A 19,023-nucleotide genomic window follows, 5' to 3' on the forward strand; every position below is an offset into this window, starting at 1 on the left:
TAAAATGACATCCATAAGAATGAACACAAATCAATAGAATGAACCCAAATAAATAGAAATTAAAATCTGTGTAAATACATTATTATTTTTTTAAAAAAAATAAACATTTGGATTGTGTTGTGCTTAGAATTTTTCACTTGCAGAATTCATCACGATAGCATGCATTCAATTTAAACAGCAGAGTCTTTGAAAGAGGATGTGTGACAGTTTTGACTTGATCAGGTTCAATACACAGCAGAAATGAAAGCAGCCAATCTCTTGTGGCTTTTCCATGCAGATGTGGTTCTCAAACTATATCATATAGGGACCTTACCTGGGTAAGGTAATTGAGAGAGCAGTTGTCAAACAGCTTGGTGGGTTTCTGGATGAAACATCGTCTCTGGATTCATTTCAATCCGGTTTTCGCCCTGGTTACGGGACCGAGACAAGTTTGGTCGCCCTAACAGATGATTTCCGTAGGCAGATGGATTAAGGCGGGTCGGGATTGCTGATTCTTTTAGATCTGTCAGCAGCCTTCGACATGGTTGATCACAAACTTTTGGACCACCGCCTTGCTGACGTGGGGATTCAGGGCATAGTCCGACAATGGCTGCGCTCCTTTATCTCAGGTCGGGGATAGAGGGTGGCGCTAGGGAGGGAGTTGTCACCATGGCACTCCTTGGTGTGTGGAGTCCCGCAGGGTGCGATCCTTTCCCCGATGCTTTTTAATATCTTTATGCGCCCCCTTGCCCAGATTGTCGGGAGCTTTGGGCTGGGTTGTCATCAATATGCTGATGACGCCCAGCTTTATCTGTTGATGGACAGCCGCCCTGACTCAGCCCCAGACACACTGACCAGATGTTTGGAAGCTGTGGCTGGATGGCTGCGTGGGAGCCAGTCAAACTTAAATCCTTTGAAGACAGAGGTCCTCTGGCTGGGTCAGGATGACATGGGGTTGGGGGACCAACTTCCATCTATTGCGGGGGTTCAATTAGTGCCAGCGCCTTCTGTCAAGAGCTTGGGTGTAACCTCTGACGCCTCCCTTTCCATGGAGGCGAAGGTTGCAGCCACAGCAAAGGTGGCATTTTTCCATCTCCACCGTATTAAGCAGTTGGTCTCTTACCTTTCTTGCCCAGATGTGGCCACAGTGATCCATGCGACAGTCATCTCCAGGCTTGATTATTGTAACTTGCTCTACGTGGGGCTGCCCTTGAAGCTGACCCAGAAACTCCAGCGGGTGCAGAATGTCGCAGCGAGGCTCCTTACGGGGTCCTTGCCGCGGGATCACATTCATCCAGTGCTTTACCAACTGCACTGGCTCCCAGTGGAGTACAGGGTCAGGTTTAAGGTGCTGGTTTTGACCTTTAAAGCCCTATATGGCCTAGGACCCTCGTACCTACGGGACCGCCTCTCCTGGTATGCCCCACAGAGGACCTTAAGGTCCAAAAATGACAACACTTTGGAGGTCCTAAGTCGCAAGGTGGTTAGATTGGTCTCAGCTAGGGCCAGGGCCTTTTTAGTACTGGCTCCAACTTGGTGGAATGCTCTGTCACAAGAGACTAGGGCCCTGTGGGACTTGACATCTTTCCGCAGGGCCTTCAAGACAGAGCTGTTCCACCTGGCCTTTGGTTTGGACTCAGTCTGACCCTTATGTTTCCCTCCCCTTATGGTTTTGATCTATGGGCTACTATTAAAATGAGGCTGCATTTTAAATTGTATTTTAACCCGTATTTTAAATTGTTTTTTTTCTCCCGACCCCCCCCCCCATTATGTTTTTATTATAATTTTACTGGTGTTAGCCACCCTGAGCCCGGCTCTGGCTGGGGTATAAATAAATTTATTATTATTATTATTATTATTATTATTATTATTATTATGTCACCCTAGCAACTTGGCCCTGTGAGTTGTTGTCAGGAGATGCGAACAAGGAACAATGCAGATCAGCTACAGCCTCCTTGCACTGCCAGGACTGCTGATCAGAAGGCAGAACCACTGGCCCAATGAGTCAGGTGACACTAGAGAACCAATCAGCTGCTGGTGGTTAATATAAAGCCTCCAGAATTGATACTTTCCCTCAGTCTAGGTAACCTGTCGTTGAGGGAAATGATCAGATTCTTCCACTGGACTACTATCTGCATGAATCTGCCTGCTGGGCCTGTGCTACCATTAGGCAGAGTGAGGCAGCTGTCTCAGGTGGCTAATGCTATGGGGAAGACCCCATCACCACCACAGAGGTGTATGCTACAACCACCCGGGATGGGCATGTGGGGAACGCCCCCAAGGGAAGCGTGGTGTGGAGAAAGCCCACTGCATCCCCAGTTCGGGCTTGACCCATGAATGGAGCTGTAGTGGTCGGGCATGAGAGAGCTGCCTTGGCAGCTTCCTCGCGTGCCACAGCCCCGCCAAGGAGAGCGGGCGGCACTATTCCCTCCCCCTTTGCTTGGCACACAAGGGCCTCTAACGCATCACTTTGCCCAAGCCACAACTGGCTCAGTGCTCCTTACCTTGAGTTTGTGTACTGTGGGAAATTGTGGTAAAAGCTGAAATTGTGCTGTCGGAAGACATCAGTCAAGGTCTTGTGGAATCTGTCTCGTTTGCTCCGCAAGTAGTTCAAAAGGTCTCCATAGCAACAGTATTCAAAAATCAAGTAAACTGGTCCTGGAAAGTTTTTTAAAAAATAAAAATCTGTTACTCAGATACCAGATAGCAAACAGTGAAAAAGGAAGCAACTGGGAGGAGCCACTGGGGCCACATAACACCAGTCCTTAAAAAAATCTACATTGGCTCCCAGTACATTTCCGAGCACAATTCAAAGTGTTGGTGTTGAGCTTTCAAGCCCTAAACAACCTTGGCCTAGTATACCCGAAGGAGCATCTCCACCCCCATTGTTCAGCCCGGACACTGAGGTTCAGCTCCAAGGGCCTTCTGGCAGTTCTCTCATTGCAAGAAGTGAAGTTACTGGGAACCAGACAGAGGGCCTTCTCGGTAGTGGCGTCCACCCTGTGGATTTTGCTCCCATTAGATGTCAAAGAGCTAAACAACTATATAATTTTTCATAGACTTCTGAAGGCCACCCTCTTAGGGAAGCTATTAATGTTTGATGTTTGTTGTTGTTGTTGTTGCTGCTGCTGCTGTTTTTTCTGCATTTTGTTGGAAGCTGCCCAGAGTGGCTGCCCAGACCCTTGGTAGTTACAGCAGAAAGGCCATTTGGGACATAGGAAACTGCTGCCTACTAGATCAGACTAAAGGTCTGTATAGCTATCTAGCCCAGTAGTGTCTACTCGGACTGGCAGTGGCTCTCCGGGGTCTCAGACAGAGGGAAGTTTATCCCAACACCTGTTGCCTGATCCTCTTAACTGGAGATGCCAGAAACAGAACCTGAAACCTTCTGCAAGCAAATCAGGTGCTCTGGCACTGATCTATGGTCTCCCGAGTTCCATCAAAGACTCAGCAGATCCCCTAAATGTGAATTTTCATTCCATTGGACAGGAGCTACAGGCACAACAGGCCAATGCTAATTCTACATTTGGGTACTCAACCCAGGCAAAAAGAGGTCACATTGGAAGGTCCAGCATAAATAGATGGCTTTACCCACTGGCTGTTCAGCTCCTTACCTGATACGGTACAAGCTCCAAGCAGATTCACAATGTTTTCATGACTGCCAATGCGAGTCATCATCTTGAGTTCTGTCATTAGAGCATCTTTTTCGGAAGAGCTGTATTTGTCTGTAAATGCAACAGCAACAGAAGTGTAGTTATATTTGCCTATACTGGGAAGGGCGATTAAGTCCATGCAATTTAGGGATTTAGGATCAGCCTCCTCCAACCTTCAGAGATTTGGACTACAACTCTCATCACCCATCACCACTGACCATGCTGACTTGATGGGAGCTGTAGTCCAGCACTGCCTGGAAAGCACTAGGATGAGGGAAACGGCTTTAGATTCTCAGTGCACAATGCTAAATCCTAAACTTAAGACCACTGTATAGGTCGACTTTAGCTGTAGCAGCAGACGCAGTAATTTGGTATGGTAATAGATGGAGATCAATCCAATGCATGGAAAGCAGAATGGGATTACACTTCCTCCAAGAGCTCAGCCGTATGAGGGGTTACTTGAAAGTGAAGTCAATGGGGCCAGGGGAGGCTGGTGCCCACTGGGGTTGGTGGAGCAGAAGACCAGAGCAGCCAACAGGAAATGATGGTGAAGTCAGAGCCAATGATAGGCAGAGACAACCTGAACCTCCTCCCTGATGAGTTCTACAAAGGCAACACTGAGGCTAATGAGGAGTTGACAGCCAGCCAGCTAGTAACATCCCCTGGATTGGTTGGAAGTAAGTAAGGAGGAGGTGGGGGCTGGCTAAGGGCAGATTGTCCTTGGTGAGGCAATGCCCCATTCACCTTAATGGATCAACCTCCATGGAATGGGACTTACTTGCTGTTCATAGGAATAACTATAAGGAACATTTCCCAGGAAACGTACTTTAGCTGTGTGTACTTTAACTGTGATTGAAATGCATGTTGTGTATGCAGCCATAATGGCCAGCATAGGTCTGAAAAAAACATCCCTGGCTTCTGTGGGAGATGATGTCAGATATCCAGGGACTTTTGCTTGATGTTCCGCAAATCAAAGCCCAAACATAATTCACATTTTAATGGTTTCTTTGCTTCGGTGCTGACGTCATCCTCAGAATCACCACCATGTTCTGAAAACTACAAGCAATTTAAGCTTTGGATTAGGCAGCTCTTCAGACAAAGGACTCTTTCAAATAAAGGACTGTTCTCCGATACATGACCACCTACTCACAACTGTGACACAGCTGCATCACACATAATAGTCCTACAGCAAAGAGAGGGAAGACATGCCACCAGAAACTTTGGATTGCAATAGAATCATAGAATCATAGAATCATAGAGTTGGAAGAGACCACAAGGGCCATCGAGTCCAACCCCCTGCCAAGCAGGAAACACCATCAGAGCACTCCTGACGTATGGTTGTCAAGCCTCTGCTTAAAGACCTCCAAAGTAGGAGACTCCACCACACTCCTTGGCAGCAAATTCCACTGTCGAACAGCTCTTACTGTCAGGAAGTTCTTCCTAATGTTTAGGTGGAATCTTCTTTCTTGTAGTTTGGATCCATTGCTCCGTGTCCGCTTCTCTGGAGCAGCAGAAAACAACCTTTCTCCCTCCTCTACGCGACATCCTTTTATATATTTGAACATGGCTATCATATCACCCCTTAACCTCCTCTTCTCCAGGCTAAACATGCCCAGCTCCCTTAGCCGTTCCTCATAAGGCATCGTTTCCAGGCCTTTGACCATTTTGGTTGCCCTCCTCTGGACACGTTCCAGCTTGTCATTGTCCTTCTTGAACTGTGGTGCCCAGAACTGGACACAGTACTCCAGGTGAGGTCTGACCAGAGCAGAATACAGTGGCACTATTACTTCCCTTGATCTAGATGCTATACTCCTATTGATGCAGCCCAGAATTGCATTGGCTTTTTTAGCTGCCGCGTCACATTGTTGGCTCATGTCAAGTTTGTGGTCAACCAAGACTCCTAGATCCTTTTCACATGTACTGCTCTCAAGCCAGGTGTCACCCATCTTGTATTTGTGCCTCTCATTTTTTTTGCCCAAGTGCAATACTTTACATTTCTCCCTGTTAAAGTTCATCTTGTTTGTTTTTGCCCAGTTCTCTAATCTGTCAAGGTCGTTTTGAAGTGTGATCCTGTCCTCTGGGGTGTTAGCCACCCCTCCCAGTTTGGTGTCATCTGTAAATTTGATCAGGATGCCCTTGAGTCCATCATCCAAGTCGTTGATAAAGATGTTGAATAAGACCGGGCCCAAGAAAGAACCCTGTGGCACCCCTCAAACAACACGAGTGTGCACAAACTCGTAGGAGAAAAATCAGAGTCTGCAGATGTTTTGAAATGCTAATGGCTAGCTATGTATCTACCTCCACTGTCAGAGGCATCGTGCCTCTAGAATGCCAGTTGCGGGGAATCATAAAAGGGGAGAGCGTTGTTGTGCTTGGGTCTTGCTTTTGGTCTTCTCAGATACATCTGGTTGACCACTATGAGAACAAGATGATAGACTAGATGGGCCTTTGGCTGGATCCAGTCTGGCTCTTCCTATGTTCTTAAGTGTGATGGCCTGGGATTCGGACTCAGAACCAGAGGAGTCTCAGTCTGCACTGGATCCTTTGCCTCAGGCATCATCTGAACAAAGTCTGGGGCCTGATCCTGAAGAGTCCCAGTCTGTACAGGTTCCCCTGCAACAAACACCAGCTGGGCCAAGTCAGGGGCCTGAGTCTGCCCTGGCTCCAGATGCGGGGATTGCCTCCAGCCGGGCCATCACTTACAGCTGCTCCACTACCAGTTTGGTCAGCGGAGGCTGAGGCGGCCCCTGGGTCTAGTAACCCACCAACGTCTCCCGAGCTGCAGAGACTAAGGTCTGAGAGAAGGAGAGACCTGAGTACTCGCAGGAGGAGGTGAGTCGCCGGGGTATCAGGACCAGCCATTACCCCAACAAAGATAAAAGGCTGTTGGACCCCGCCCCAGGTTGTGGGAGCAACATTGCTGATTGCCAGATCCTGCCTGAGATCCTGTACCTGTCCTTCCCTGGTTTTCTGCCTCATGTCCTGCCTTGGCCCTGTCGGAATGACTCCTAGTGGAACCTTTGGATTCTGGACTGGACCTGGACCGCGTTTCTTGGGTTACCCCTGGGACCAGCACATTAAGCACAGTTAAGCACTCATGCAAGGGCTCACTATAAGGAAACAGGATTGGGCATCTTTCAGAGTCCGACTCAAGTGCTTTTCTCTCTGTGCCACCACAGCAAGTTGTCAGAAGAGGGAGCTGTTTGCCAGGGATCTGCTCCGCTTGGGTGTCGCCAATGCAGCTGGGTCAGAAGTAGATCCTGCGGCTTGCTGACTCAGCAGTTGCCAGGCGATGCAAGGCAGGGCACCAACAGGAGTTTCACTTGACCTTTCTAAATCCCTAGATTCTGTTTCTTCAGCCTGAGTAATTTGTCTCTACAGAGTAGATGAAGCTGATGTCAGACCAAGCAACCTAATGACCCTTGTCACCTTGCCTCACCTCTTCACTGTGAATGGCGGTTGGGTCGGCCCGCTCTGCCTTGATCGTGCTTCCAGACAAGCACCCCAGACACTGAATTGAATATAGGCTTCCCCCCTCCAAATCAAGAACAGGTTACAGTCTTTATAGCAGGAGTGTGAAACTTGTGGGCCTCCAGATGAGAGCCAGTGTGGTGTAGTGGTTAGAGTGCTAGGCTAGGACCTGGGAGAGCAGAGTTCAAATCCCCACTCAGCCAGAAAACTCACTGGGTGACCTTGGGCCCATCACAAACCCTTAGTCTACCTTACTGGGTTGTCGTCAGGATAAAATAGAGAGAGGGAGCTAGATAGATATAGATATAGATGATATAGATATAGATATAGATATAGATATAGATATAGATAAAATGTTGATGCAGTTGATGGGTATGTTTAGGCTAGAAAAGAGGAGACTGAGAGGAGATATGATAACCATCTTCAAATATCTCAAGGGCTGTCACATGGAGGAGGGAGCATGCTTGTTTTCTCCTGCTCTGGAGGGTAGGACTTGAACCAATGGCTTCAAGTTACAAGAAAGGAGATTCCAACTAAACATATGGAAAAACTTTCTGACAGTGAGACAGTGGAACAAATTCCCTCGGGAGGTGGTGGACTCTCCTTCCTTGGAGGTTTTTAAGTAGAGGTTGGATGGCCATCTGTCCTGGATGCTTTAGTCGAGATGCCTGCATTGCAGGGGGTTGGGCTGGATGACCCTTGGGGTCCCTTCCAACACTAAAATTCTACGATTCTGTGACTCCAGCTCCCATCCTCTCCAGCAAACACAGCCAATAGTCAGTTATAAAGGAGTCCAAGGATCTTTGGAGGGCCACAGATTCCTCATCCCTGCATTACAACATACATGGATAGACTACCTTTTAGCATCTTGACTGCGACCTGGACAGACACTCCCGTTTCACTAATTCCATATGCCGTGGCATTCACCACTTTCCCAAAAGCACCGGAACCAAGTTCTTGCCCTACAAGAAAAAGGGAAATGAACATGTCCTCCTCATCTTGCAGTTTGGTGATGCGCTTGCTAATCTTACGATGAGTGCCACCAAACTCACCAAATTCCAGATTTTCTCTGGGAAACTCCCACTTGAGCTCATACTCGACCTCACTGAAATCCACGTAGATGTATTCGTTAGAGGAAGATCCAACCATCTGTATCATCTGCAGCTGGCTTTTGTACCTCGATTGCTACAGGGAATGGGAAAAGAGGAATAGTGAAAAGGACATTCAAGGTAACAGAGCAAAGTGAAAAAGACAGACATTGGGTTCAGCTGTTACCTTTTTGTAGTTTTGGCAAATTAAGACACACAACACAGCAATGACCGAAAAGCAGACTCCAGCAGTTGCATATAATGCAACATTATCGGACAGGGGATGTTCTCCTGCAATTTGAAGAGAGGTGGGTTGTTAAGCACTTCATTGTATCGTTAAAGATAAAATGACTTTGCACATGTGATGAAACATGGTCTTATCTACAAAAGCTCATGCCGCAATAGAGATGTTGGTCTTCAGGGTGCCACAGGACTCATCTCTGAAGTTACAAACATTTAATATATTTTTACATACCATGGAATTTAGCATGGAGCCCATGCTTTGAATTATAACGTGGCTCCCACAGAGCAAATAGAAGGATGTTGGAGTCATTCATAGAAACAAGCCAATAGCAACATTAAAACAAACCACCACACAATACCCATAAATGAGACAGATTAAAACCTATCGTGCTTCCTTTTTTTGGTGAGCACAGTATTATTCTTTAGAGGTCAGTGTGTTCCCAGATGAACAATCATTTATATTGAAATTTAAGAGATCCAGGTTTAAGTGAGTCCCACCCACCACTTCTGTGGCATCACTGAGACGCCTTGGTCTAACCACTATCTTCTAGTCTCAGTTTCCCACTTGTAAAATGCAAACTGTGACTTGTCTTAGGGTTTACCATGAAGGCATAGCACAATAAGAAAATGGTGGGGAGACAATATACAACTCAGCAACCCAAAGGCGGCGTTCCCATGGTTCCAGCACATCATGGGATCAGAGGCAAAGGACTTGGGTCTTGAAAACTCAACTGAAGTTCAAAGTCAGGTTAGTAAAAATGCATAGTTTGTTCAAAGTTCCATGGGGGCAGATCTCTTTGGGACTCTTAAATCCAGCTGTTGCATATAAGCAATTCTTGCCAATTGCCTGAGAAAGTGCAAACCTCTCCCCTTTTCCACAACATGTCACAGATGTTATTGGGCTGCAGTTCCCATCATCCATTCACTATTCTGGCTGAAGCTAATGGGAGCTGCAATTCGGAAACATCTGGAGGGTACCACGTTGGCTATTCCTCCTTACACAGACTGCCAAATCCATTTTTACAGGCACCTCCATACAATACCTTTTTCAATTAAGCTTGTTTCACAGTCAAAGCCCACTGAATTGTTGGCACAGCACTCTACGTAAAATCTGTCTTCTACTTCCGATAGATCTAAAGTGCTGTTTACAATCTGGAAACCAAAAGTATTTCCGTCATACGTGTTGTCTGATATTCCACCTGCGATTTCTGTGCAACTGTGGGGAGAAGAGAGCCATTTACGTTTTTCATTTTTTACCCAAACATCTAAAAAAGTCAAGGGCATCATCAGAAGTGTGTGCTGCATATATCTTAATGTTCTTTCAGTAGCTGTGTAGGAATGGAGAAGCTGATCACTTAGCTTTTTTAGCTCACAGATAATTTGTATTTAACAGATGTGTTTAGATAAACATACTATGGGCTGGAACAAGGGTGGGAAACCATATATGATGTCAGGTATAGCACAGGTAAATGGGGAGCTTGGATGAGAGGGATCTTTGCTGGTGCCGCAAACAGAACTTCTTGCAGAATCTTAAACCACACCACAGCATCTCAGCTGCTTTTAAAAATGCAGCCACTAACATCCGTGGAAAAGGCCATCAACATCTTTATTTACTTTGATTTCTCGTCCCGACACTGTCTCCAGACCCAAGATGCTGCAGGCCTGCTCTCAGCCGCGCAAGAAATCCGAGTTGATGTCTTGTACATTTTTAAAACAGGTTTCCCTGCAAAAGATACAGCAGAACAGCACAGAGCACTTTAGAACAAGAATTCCTGAACTCCATCAGAACAAGACTCCCTATACTTTGAGCCTCCCCATAAATACATGACCTGCAGGACACGGGTGGCGCTGTGGTCTAAACCAGCAAGCTTCTTGGGCTTGCCGATCGTAAGGTTGGCAGTTTGAATCCGCACAACGGGGTGAGTTCCCATTGCTTTGTCCTAGCTTCTGCCAACCTAGCAGTTCAAAAGCATACCAGCACAAGTAGATAAATAGGTACCGCTGCAGCAGGAAGGTAAACAGTGTTTCCATGTGCTCTGGCACTCGTCACCATGTTCTGTGCACCAGAAGCGGTTTAGTCATGCTGACCACATGACCCACAAAAGCTGTCTGCAGACAAATGCTAGCTCTCAGCCTGAAAGTGGAGATGAACTCCAAATGGCCACCATGCTCTCATGATAAAAAAATGGGAAGATTTTGTGTCCCAGATTTTGGCTTCAAAGTGTTGGAGGGTATGTGATGTAAGGCTGCGGGTGAGGGTATCTCTCTCCTTGAGCCAGGCCTCTCTTGGGCTGCGTACACAATGTACATTTAAAGCACAAGGCTTCTGAAAATCTTGGGAATTGTAGTTGGTTAAGTATTCACATTTTTGCAGAGCAATTTCCCATAATGCAATGCACTTTTTGTTGTTGTTATTTTTCACACTTTAACCTGCATAATGCTTTTTTGTGTACACTACGTGGTTGGAGAATGGCATTGCAAAATTCAGAGAAAGTGCAAATTTCAGAGGATGGCTGTGTTTTTGCTTTCAGGAAGTGAGAATAAGGTGGGTTTAGCTTTAAATGCAAACTGAATTGCATTTGTCTCCCAACCCTCACAAGAAGAAGAACAAACAAGCAACAGCAGCAAGGAGGCAGGCATTTCAAATCTGTTCTCTCCCTCCCTCTCTCTTTTAAACTCACTTTTCACGTAGAGTTTTAATGTCCTGCTCACAGACAAATCGTCATTTTCTGCGTAGAACACATATTCCCCTGGTTTGTCCTTATGGTCACAGAATTTTGAAGAGATGCTGTTTCACAAAGGAAGGAAGGAAGGAAGAGTCACCCAAGCATGTATCCATATGCATTTGCGATTTAAAAGGTGGTGGTTGTTTTTAAACCAAACTAGGCAGCTATCAAAGAATGAGAACCCAGTATAGCATCGTGGCCAAGCTACATCGGTGCCCTCTTCCATGAATAGGAATGGTGCCCTCACCTTGAAAACATTAGTTCTGGAAAGAGGTTCATCAACTCAGTAGCAGACAGCATGGTAGGGCAGGGACATTTACCTAACCTCCAAGCAGGTGAGTCACTGCTGCTTATTGGAAGGAGAAGGAGGGGAGCACAGTGAATATGCATGAGTAAGAGCACTAGATTGGCTCTGTGGTACATTTGCACTGTGCTGCGCTCCCCACAACATTATCCTTTCCCCCTCTCCTCCCTGTAAGGTAAAGGTAAAGGGACCCCTGACCATTAGGTCCAGTTGTAGCCAACTCTGGGGTTGCGGGGTTCATCTCACTTTATTGGCTGAGGGAGCCAATGACCAAGCAGCTTCTGGCGAACCAGAGCAGCGCACGGAAACACCGTTTACCTTCCCGCCAGAGCGGTACCTATTTATCTACTTGACGCGCTTTCAAACTGCTAGGTTGGCAGGAGCTGGGACCGAGCAACGGGAGCTCAGCCCATCGCGGGGATTCAAACCACCAACCTTCTGATCGGCAAGTCCTAGGCTCTGTGGTTTAACCCACAGCGCCACCCACGTCCCTTTCTCCTCCCTGTAAGCAGCAACAACTCATCTGCCAGAAGGTCAGGTACAGTAGGTGACTCTACTCCACCAGGCCACTAGCTACTGCCTCAGCTAACAGAAGAAATTCCTTTGGAATCAGTGCCCATTCTACTAAGGTTAGGGGTTTTCTAGTCCAGTAAGAACAACCACACAGTACTTCTGAGGCAAAGATAGGGCAGGGGACCCTGTGATCCTCAATATCTTGGTGGAGTCTAGCTCTCACCAGCCCCGGCCAGCATAAGAACATACAAAGAAGCAGGGACAGGTCAAAGAGGAAACTAATGAAGCCCCAGAGAGGTCCCAGAGGTGACTTTGGTCTACATTGCTTAAAAATGTTGGGTCTAGTAGACCCAATTTGCGTTGCCCGACTCAAATTGATTAATTTTTTGTTGTCTATATTTTAACAACCCCAAAGTTTGAGAGTCAGTAGCACAGATGTTAGGATGTGGTGATCTGCCATGGAGGAAGATAACAGTGGTTACCCTGACCTTGTTGCTGGTTGTGAAGGGAGCCCCATGACCGTCCAAGCTTCAGGACCCCATAAATGTAGGTCCGCCACTGCAAAGAGCCCTGTAGGATCAGGCCCAAGGCCCCCCTGGTCCAGCCTCTTGTTCTTAGAGGGTGGTCCAATGGTCAGGGTTCCAGCAACGTATAGGGAGCTCTGTGTTCCTCGTCGACTGCAGTGGCAATGTCACATAATGAAAGCCCTTTGAAAGTGCCCTTACCAGATGCCTTTCTCTGCCATGGAGCGAGCTCTGAAAAACTGGTTCTGCAAGCTTCCTGCATTGAAGCAAGGGAAAGCTGGCTTCGGAAGGGACCTGCCAGAGATCACCTCCCTATCACAGCCACGATTCCCAGGGAAGAAGGGCTGTATACATAATTGTATACCTGCTACTTCAAAAATAGTGTTTAAGCACACAACAGTACCAGAGGAATCTGCTCCTCTCAACTTTGGAAAAGAAATCTGGCTGTGGAAGGGCTGCCTTGGACAGATGGGCAAAAATAAGACTGCAAAGCATCCTTTAGAAAGGCAACATTTTAAAAACATTCTGACAAATAACATCTATGCGCTCAGTGACAGGGAAACCCCTCCTTCAGCTACTCAGTGTATCCTGCGACAGCATCATTCATTTCTGTAATGGACCAGAAATAAATCTAAGTATGTTACAGACATCCTGGAAAACAACAACAAACAGGGAGAAAAGTCCCTCTGTTGCTGGTGGTGAGTGATGCTCAAGGACCAATGTGGCAGTGTTTATGTTTTCTTGTCCGGCAACTTTGGGCACTGCTACAGAATCTCACCCTGCGTCATATTTTATAAATAGCCGTTTTGTACTTTAAAGAGGAAGAGAAAGAAGACATATAATACTACTCAGTTTCAATGCAGAACAGACAGAACCCAAATACATATACCTTAACATGTTAGTTAATTGTATAAATATTTCAAAAATTGTGCTTAACAAATGTTGCCAGTGATTTAGGAACATAGGAAGCTGTCTTATACCAAGTCAGATCACTGCTCCAATTAGCTCAGTACTGTCTACACAAACTGGCAGCAGCTCTGCAGGGTTTCAAGCAGGGAGTCTTTGGGAAATGGATCTCAGTGACTCATGATTTTCATCTTACATAAGATGCCAATATGGCAACCTCCAAATTCCTCTCCCCTCTCACCCACCCACTAGTCTCAAAACTCTCCCACCCACCCTCTTCCCTTGCAGTTCAAAATAAAAGTGGCCGATCGAAGCAAGCTCCTTTTTAAAAATAGAAAAATGTGACTGACGGAAGGCAACTTTACCCTCCCCTGTGCCCTGCAGATGTTTCGGACTACAAAACTCCTCATCCCCAGCCAGTATAGGATGGTGGCAGTTGTCGTCCAACATTTGGAGGTTGCGGAAGGCTGATGTGACATATAATTGGGCTCTGATGTAACAAATGGCTAGTACAGTGGTACCTCAGGTTACATACGCTTCAGGTTACAGACTCCGCTAACCCAGAAATAGTGCTTCAGGTTAAGAACTTTGCTTCAGGATAAGAACAGAAATTGGGCTCCAGCGACATGGTGGCAGCAGGAGGCCCCATTAGCTAAAGTGGTGCTTCAGGTTAAGAACAGTTTCAGGTTAAGAACGGACCTCCGGAACGAATTATGTACTTTACCTGAGGTACCACTGTATACATAAAAGGGTAATAAAATGTAGGGAATCAAGTAGCATTTATACGTGAATTTCAGTTTCATGAGACCGATTCAGTGCAGGAGTTTCAGCCAGCCTGCTTGAAAATAAAGGAAGGCTTGCAATAGTCATTGATACGTTTTTGGTTTAATTCTGGGGAAGTGAAAGTGAGCGGAGAGATACCTTCTATTTTACAAAGAGGGAACAGAAAAACCAAAGGGCACTAAGAACATTTTCTGGAAAAGCTTAGAGGAAGTTGTAGGTGGATGGGAGTCATTGTGGTGTGGCTTGAAATCAAAAGCCCCAAAAGAGAGTGCTGTGTGGAAATTTACTTTCCATTTGGCTTCAGGCAGAGCAGAGAACTGGAGAGGGAGAGCAACTATTGATCTGCTTGGCATCTCCCCTCCCTTCCTAGCCACTTTTCTCCCTAGGAGGGAAAAGATATAGGTCCTCTTTTATCCATTGGGAAGAACTGCAGTGGGCAACTGAGTAGGGAAATGGCTTCTCTCCCCCATCCCAGAAGATCTGTGCTCGGAGGGCTCAGGAAATTTGCTTTGCATAGATTCAATCCTTGGCATCTCCAGGGAGGGCTAGGAGAAGCCCCCCTTCCTGAAACCCCATAGGGATTTGGCCAGTCATTGTAGACCATGGGCTCTCAAACTGTGGTCCGTGAACCAGCAGTAGTTTGTGAGCTTCACTTAGGTGGTCTGTGCTGTGCCTATGGATTTATGGTTGAAGATGGGAGACAGAGCAACCATCACAGTGAATATCTGTATTGTTCTTTGAATAGTATTTAGGAAGCTACCCTATACTGAATCAGACCATTGGTCCACCGAGCTCAGTACTGTCTGCACTGACTTTCAGCAGCTCTCCAGGGTTTCAGACAGGGCTCAACAGGTAGCCCTACCTGGAGATGCTGGAGATTGGACCAGGACCTTTCTGCATCCAAAGAAGATGCTCTGCCACGGATTTACACACATTAGTCACAGGTTTGGATCCAGTACAGAGCAAGCACAACCTTTGTTATAAATCTTTAGGTGCCAGGCAAAAGCATTTATGTATAACGAGACCTTCGGCTGGTTAACATTCTTTTAAATGTGTTTGTGGGGGGGGTATTGATTTGTTTTTGTTTTATTATGTATTTTGTGTTCTCATTTTGTATTTTTATGTTGTGAACTGGCCTGTGATCTTTGGAAGAAGGGTGGTATAAATAATAATAATAATAATAATAATAATAATAGCGCCTCCTCATGGTTGCCTCAGAGTAGCAATCAATGGATGTGTGCTCTTGCAAGTACACAAAACAGGTCAATTGATTCTTGGGTGGGTGGGATGGGGGTACTAAAGCAAGATATATACAGCTTGAGACTAGAATAATGAAAAGATCCTCTCATCCCTTATATGGCCAATTGATCACTGCAAGACTGAAGGCCTCCTGCAGACACCATTGATGGTGGTTTATATATGTCCTGAGTTTTCTGCTGCATTGACTCTGAAGAAACGAAGAAATACAATGTGCAACATGAGATGGTGAGCAGAGCATGGGGGGATTGCAGTGCATTTTTGTCTAAAACAAGAACCATTAAGGGTCTTTTTCAATCACCTTTTTATCTAACCAGAGATTGTGGCAATACAAAACATGGGAAACAAATACATAGAACTATTCTAAACCTGTTGACTCAGAAGGGTGCAGAAAATAGGGGCTGCAAGTCTTTACACACAACAGAAGCACATTCAAAGAAAGTTAATTACCTGTAAACGTCTGTGTAAATCTGTATACAAGGAAATGACATTTGGGAAGACATCCATATACATCTAATTGATGGATATGCTATTAGTGTGACTTCAAGGCACAACTTTTCCACCACATCAGCTTCAAAATCTTCCTTTGTGTTGGTGAAATTGATAAAACCCTTATCTGTTGAAAGATATATCAAAATGATGTTGTGATATTTTTATTTAAAATGAAAACGTTTTCAGAAATAATTTATTACCCTGCATTTCCCTTCCGCAAAGGAGTTGCTCAAAGCAGCTTAAAAATAAAAAAGGAAGCTAAAAGCAACAATAATCTGATCCTCAAAATACAAATCAACAAAGCAAAAAACTCCAGAAAAAAGCCAAAACCCAAAGTCTGACAGTAGCTTATCAATACATGCGGCAGGAACAGAATCAAAAGCTTGTTTTAAAAAGATGGTTTTCAATTACCAACAGAAAAGGAAGGAAGAGGAAGATAACCTGAATTATTGGGGCATATGCAGGTTCCCACCAGAGAAGCCACATCTACACCATACATTTAAAGCATATTTAAAGCACCTTACCACCACCAAAGAACCCTGGGAACAATAGTTTGTTGTGGGTGCTGGGAATTGTAGCACTGTTGGGGTAACATACACTTCCCAGGGTTCTTTGGGGCAAGCCATGTGCGTTAAGTGCGTGGCATGGATGTGGTCAGCAAAAGCCCTCTCGCGTTTTGCCACCAATCTTGCTTCAAATTGAAATGGCACAAATAAGAGGGGAGCAAAAGGCAATCTCATCAGATGGGCAGATTCCCATAAGAAGAGATGGTCCTTCACGCAGCCTGACCCTTGACATTGCTTTAAATGTCAAAATTCACCTTTTGGGGGGGAGAGGAGAAGGGAGGGGAGGGGAGGAATCTGTCAATTTTCCTTCATGACAGTTTCAGTTCTCCACATTTCCTTATCAGTTTGTAATTTATTTAATGAATTTCTCCTAACATGCACATTTGCATGCATTTTTGCAAAGCATACCCCCCCCCCAGGATAATGCATTTTTGTCCGTCATTGTCCAGATTTGGTCGGTCATCATCCAGAAACATGCTTTTCTAGGCACACTTTGCCCCAGTGTATGCATTTTTGTATATATTACTTGGCTAGAGAACTGGATCGCAAGATTTGGAGAAGTGTGTTTTTTGAAGGGTGACTGGGTTTTGGTTCTCATTTTGTTTCAGAAAGTGAGAATCGGGTAGATTCACCTTTAAATGTGAACTGTATCAAATTCTGCCCCTCCCCCCGCATCCTTAGCCTTGACGCACAATAATTTTCACCCTGAGAAGCAACAAACACTTGATAGGTTGCAAGATAGGTGCTTAATTCCTCAACAGAATATTAATTCAGTGCCAAGCAACTTGCTCTGTCAGAGCAACACAGTTCCTTCTTAAAGGTAAAGGTAAAGGTACCCCTGCCCGTATGGGCCAGTCTTGACAGACTCTAGGGCTGTGTGCTCATCTCACTCTAGAGGCCGGGAGCCGGCGCCGTCCGCAGACACTTCCGGGTCACGTAGCCAGTGTGACATCGCTGCTCTGGCGAGCCTGCACCAGAGCAGCACACGGAACGCCGTTTACCTTCCTGCTGTAAAGTGGTACCTATTTATCTACTTGCACTTTAAAGGTGTTTTCGAACTGCTAAGTGGGCAGGAGTTGGGACCGAAAGACGGGAGCTCACCCCGCCGTGGGGATTCGAACCACCGACCATACGATCGGCAAGTCCTAGGCTCTGTGGTTTTACCCACAGCGCCACCCGCGTCCCACTAGTTCCTTCTTAGAGGACTTGAAATCATACAAGTATTGCTAAGGCACTAAAAGATTCTCAGCCAATCTGGACCAGCAAATATTTATTCAATGATGCTATTTAACTCTCTGCGGCTGAAATTCTTGTGCTGATTTTTAATGCTGGGATTTTTATATGAGTTTTTTTTAATTTTAATATTGTATTATTTGCGCGCTAGCCAGAAAACACTCTTATTGGGTGACATATAAATGCCATTAACACCTAAAATAAAAACAAAATATCCTGGGACTATACATCATTCTCATGTTGTAAATTCCATCATAGGAAATGAAGTGAAACAGGCACACGTGAGACAGGCACAAAGGGTGTGGAAGCTGCTATGTGTGTATCTGTGCATTTATTTTATAAACCACCTAAGGCTGCAATAGTAACCTCACCCAGGAGTAAGCCCCATTAAATTCAATGGGATGTAGACATAGTTCAACAGGTAGCAGCTTTCTACGTTCCTATGCAAACATTTTATATGTCAGACGACTTACCTAAAACTGTAACCAAAGCACTCTTATTTGCAGCAAGTTCTTTGGACGAGCAGTTAAAATGTCTGTGACTCTGTGTTTTCATTGGGAAAACAAATGCATATTGTGTCTTAACCCTCTTGGAGTTCAAATTCTTCCTTCCTTCGAGTGGCATGCCCTATTTTTTTTAAAAAAATAAAAGTTAGTATTTAAGAGATGGTGACATTCATTTGTGGTGTGGAGCTGTGCCAAGCTTCAGAACTACTGAAATCAATAGGAATTTAGCGAGTCACAACTAATGTAGGTCTCATAAGCTTTTCAGTTGAATCAAAAGTCTGGCTCCAACACAGTATTTTAAAAAATATATTACGGCATTAATATGGGGCTTCTTTCAGAACCAGAGTTAGGCAAGAGTCTTCAAAATGCCATTAGCAAGCGGGTATTTTGGTAAGAGGCACTGGGAAGTGTTAGAAGTGTGGGAAGTCTCCCTGACTGTTGTCCTGAACCTTTGAGACACTTGGAAAGCAGTAAGATTTCTGAACAGCTACACAGGTACAAGAGATACACAGGGGATTTTAAAGTTAGTATTTTTAATATAAGGCTACAGTAAGTGCTGACAGGAAAATGGGTTCCTCTTGGTACCTGAATCAATTGCTTGCTTTCAGAATACCACTTCATTCCAAAGTTATAATCACCAGATATACCACGACATCTTAAAAGCAATAGCTCTCCTGTTTTAAGAAAGAATTCCTGCACAGAGCTTCCTGGTACACTTAGATCTGAAATATAAAAATAATTCCAATAAAATAACAATACCAGCAAATAATAATAATAAT

General features: G+C 45.3%; 2 protein-coding genes across 4 annotated transcripts in view; one reads left to right on the plus strand and one right to left on the minus strand.

The window, feature by feature from the left end:
• Positions 1-19,023, minus strand: part of FLT3 (fms related receptor tyrosine kinase 3) — a 54,610-nt gene that overhangs the window by 10,774 nt on the left and 24,813 nt on the right. For all 3 annotated transcript variants that reach the window (XM_082220264.1, XM_082220265.1, XM_082220266.1), the window contains exons 7-17: positions 18,830-18,966; positions 18,212-18,365; positions 15,898-16,063; positions 11,116-11,222; positions 10,049-10,157; positions 9,478-9,650; positions 8,379-8,482; positions 8,156-8,288; positions 7,961-8,065; positions 3,594-3,704; positions 2,484-2,637 (exon numbers count right to left, since the gene is read on the minus strand). In XM_082220264.1, the coding sequence (XP_082076390.1) occupies positions 2,484-2,637; positions 3,594-3,704; positions 7,961-8,065; positions 8,156-8,288; positions 8,379-8,482; positions 9,478-9,650; positions 10,049-10,157; positions 11,116-11,222; positions 15,898-16,063; positions 18,212-18,365; positions 18,830-18,966 (1,453 nt within the window). The remainder of the gene's footprint in view (positions 1-2,483; positions 2,638-3,593; positions 3,705-7,960; positions 8,066-8,155; positions 8,289-8,378; positions 8,483-9,477; positions 9,651-10,048; positions 10,158-11,115; positions 11,223-15,897; positions 16,064-18,211; positions 18,366-18,829; positions 18,967-19,023) is intronic.
• LOC309531019 (uncharacterized protein) lies at positions 329-9,137 on the plus strand. The gene is made up of 2 exons (XM_082220337.1): positions 329-1,988; positions 9,030-9,137. Exon 1 carries the CDS (start codon positions 698-700, stop codon positions 1,622-1,624), a length of 927 nt encoding a protein of 308 aa, XP_082076463.1. The 5' UTR covers positions 329-697; the 3' UTR covers positions 1,625-1,988; positions 9,030-9,137.

The sequence above is a fragment of the Podarcis vaucheri genome (assembly GCF_965113315.1).
Source record: "Podarcis vaucheri genome assembly, chromosome: 4".
Taxonomy (NCBI): domain Eukaryota; kingdom Metazoa; phylum Chordata; class Lepidosauria; order Squamata; family Lacertidae; genus Podarcis; species Podarcis vaucheri.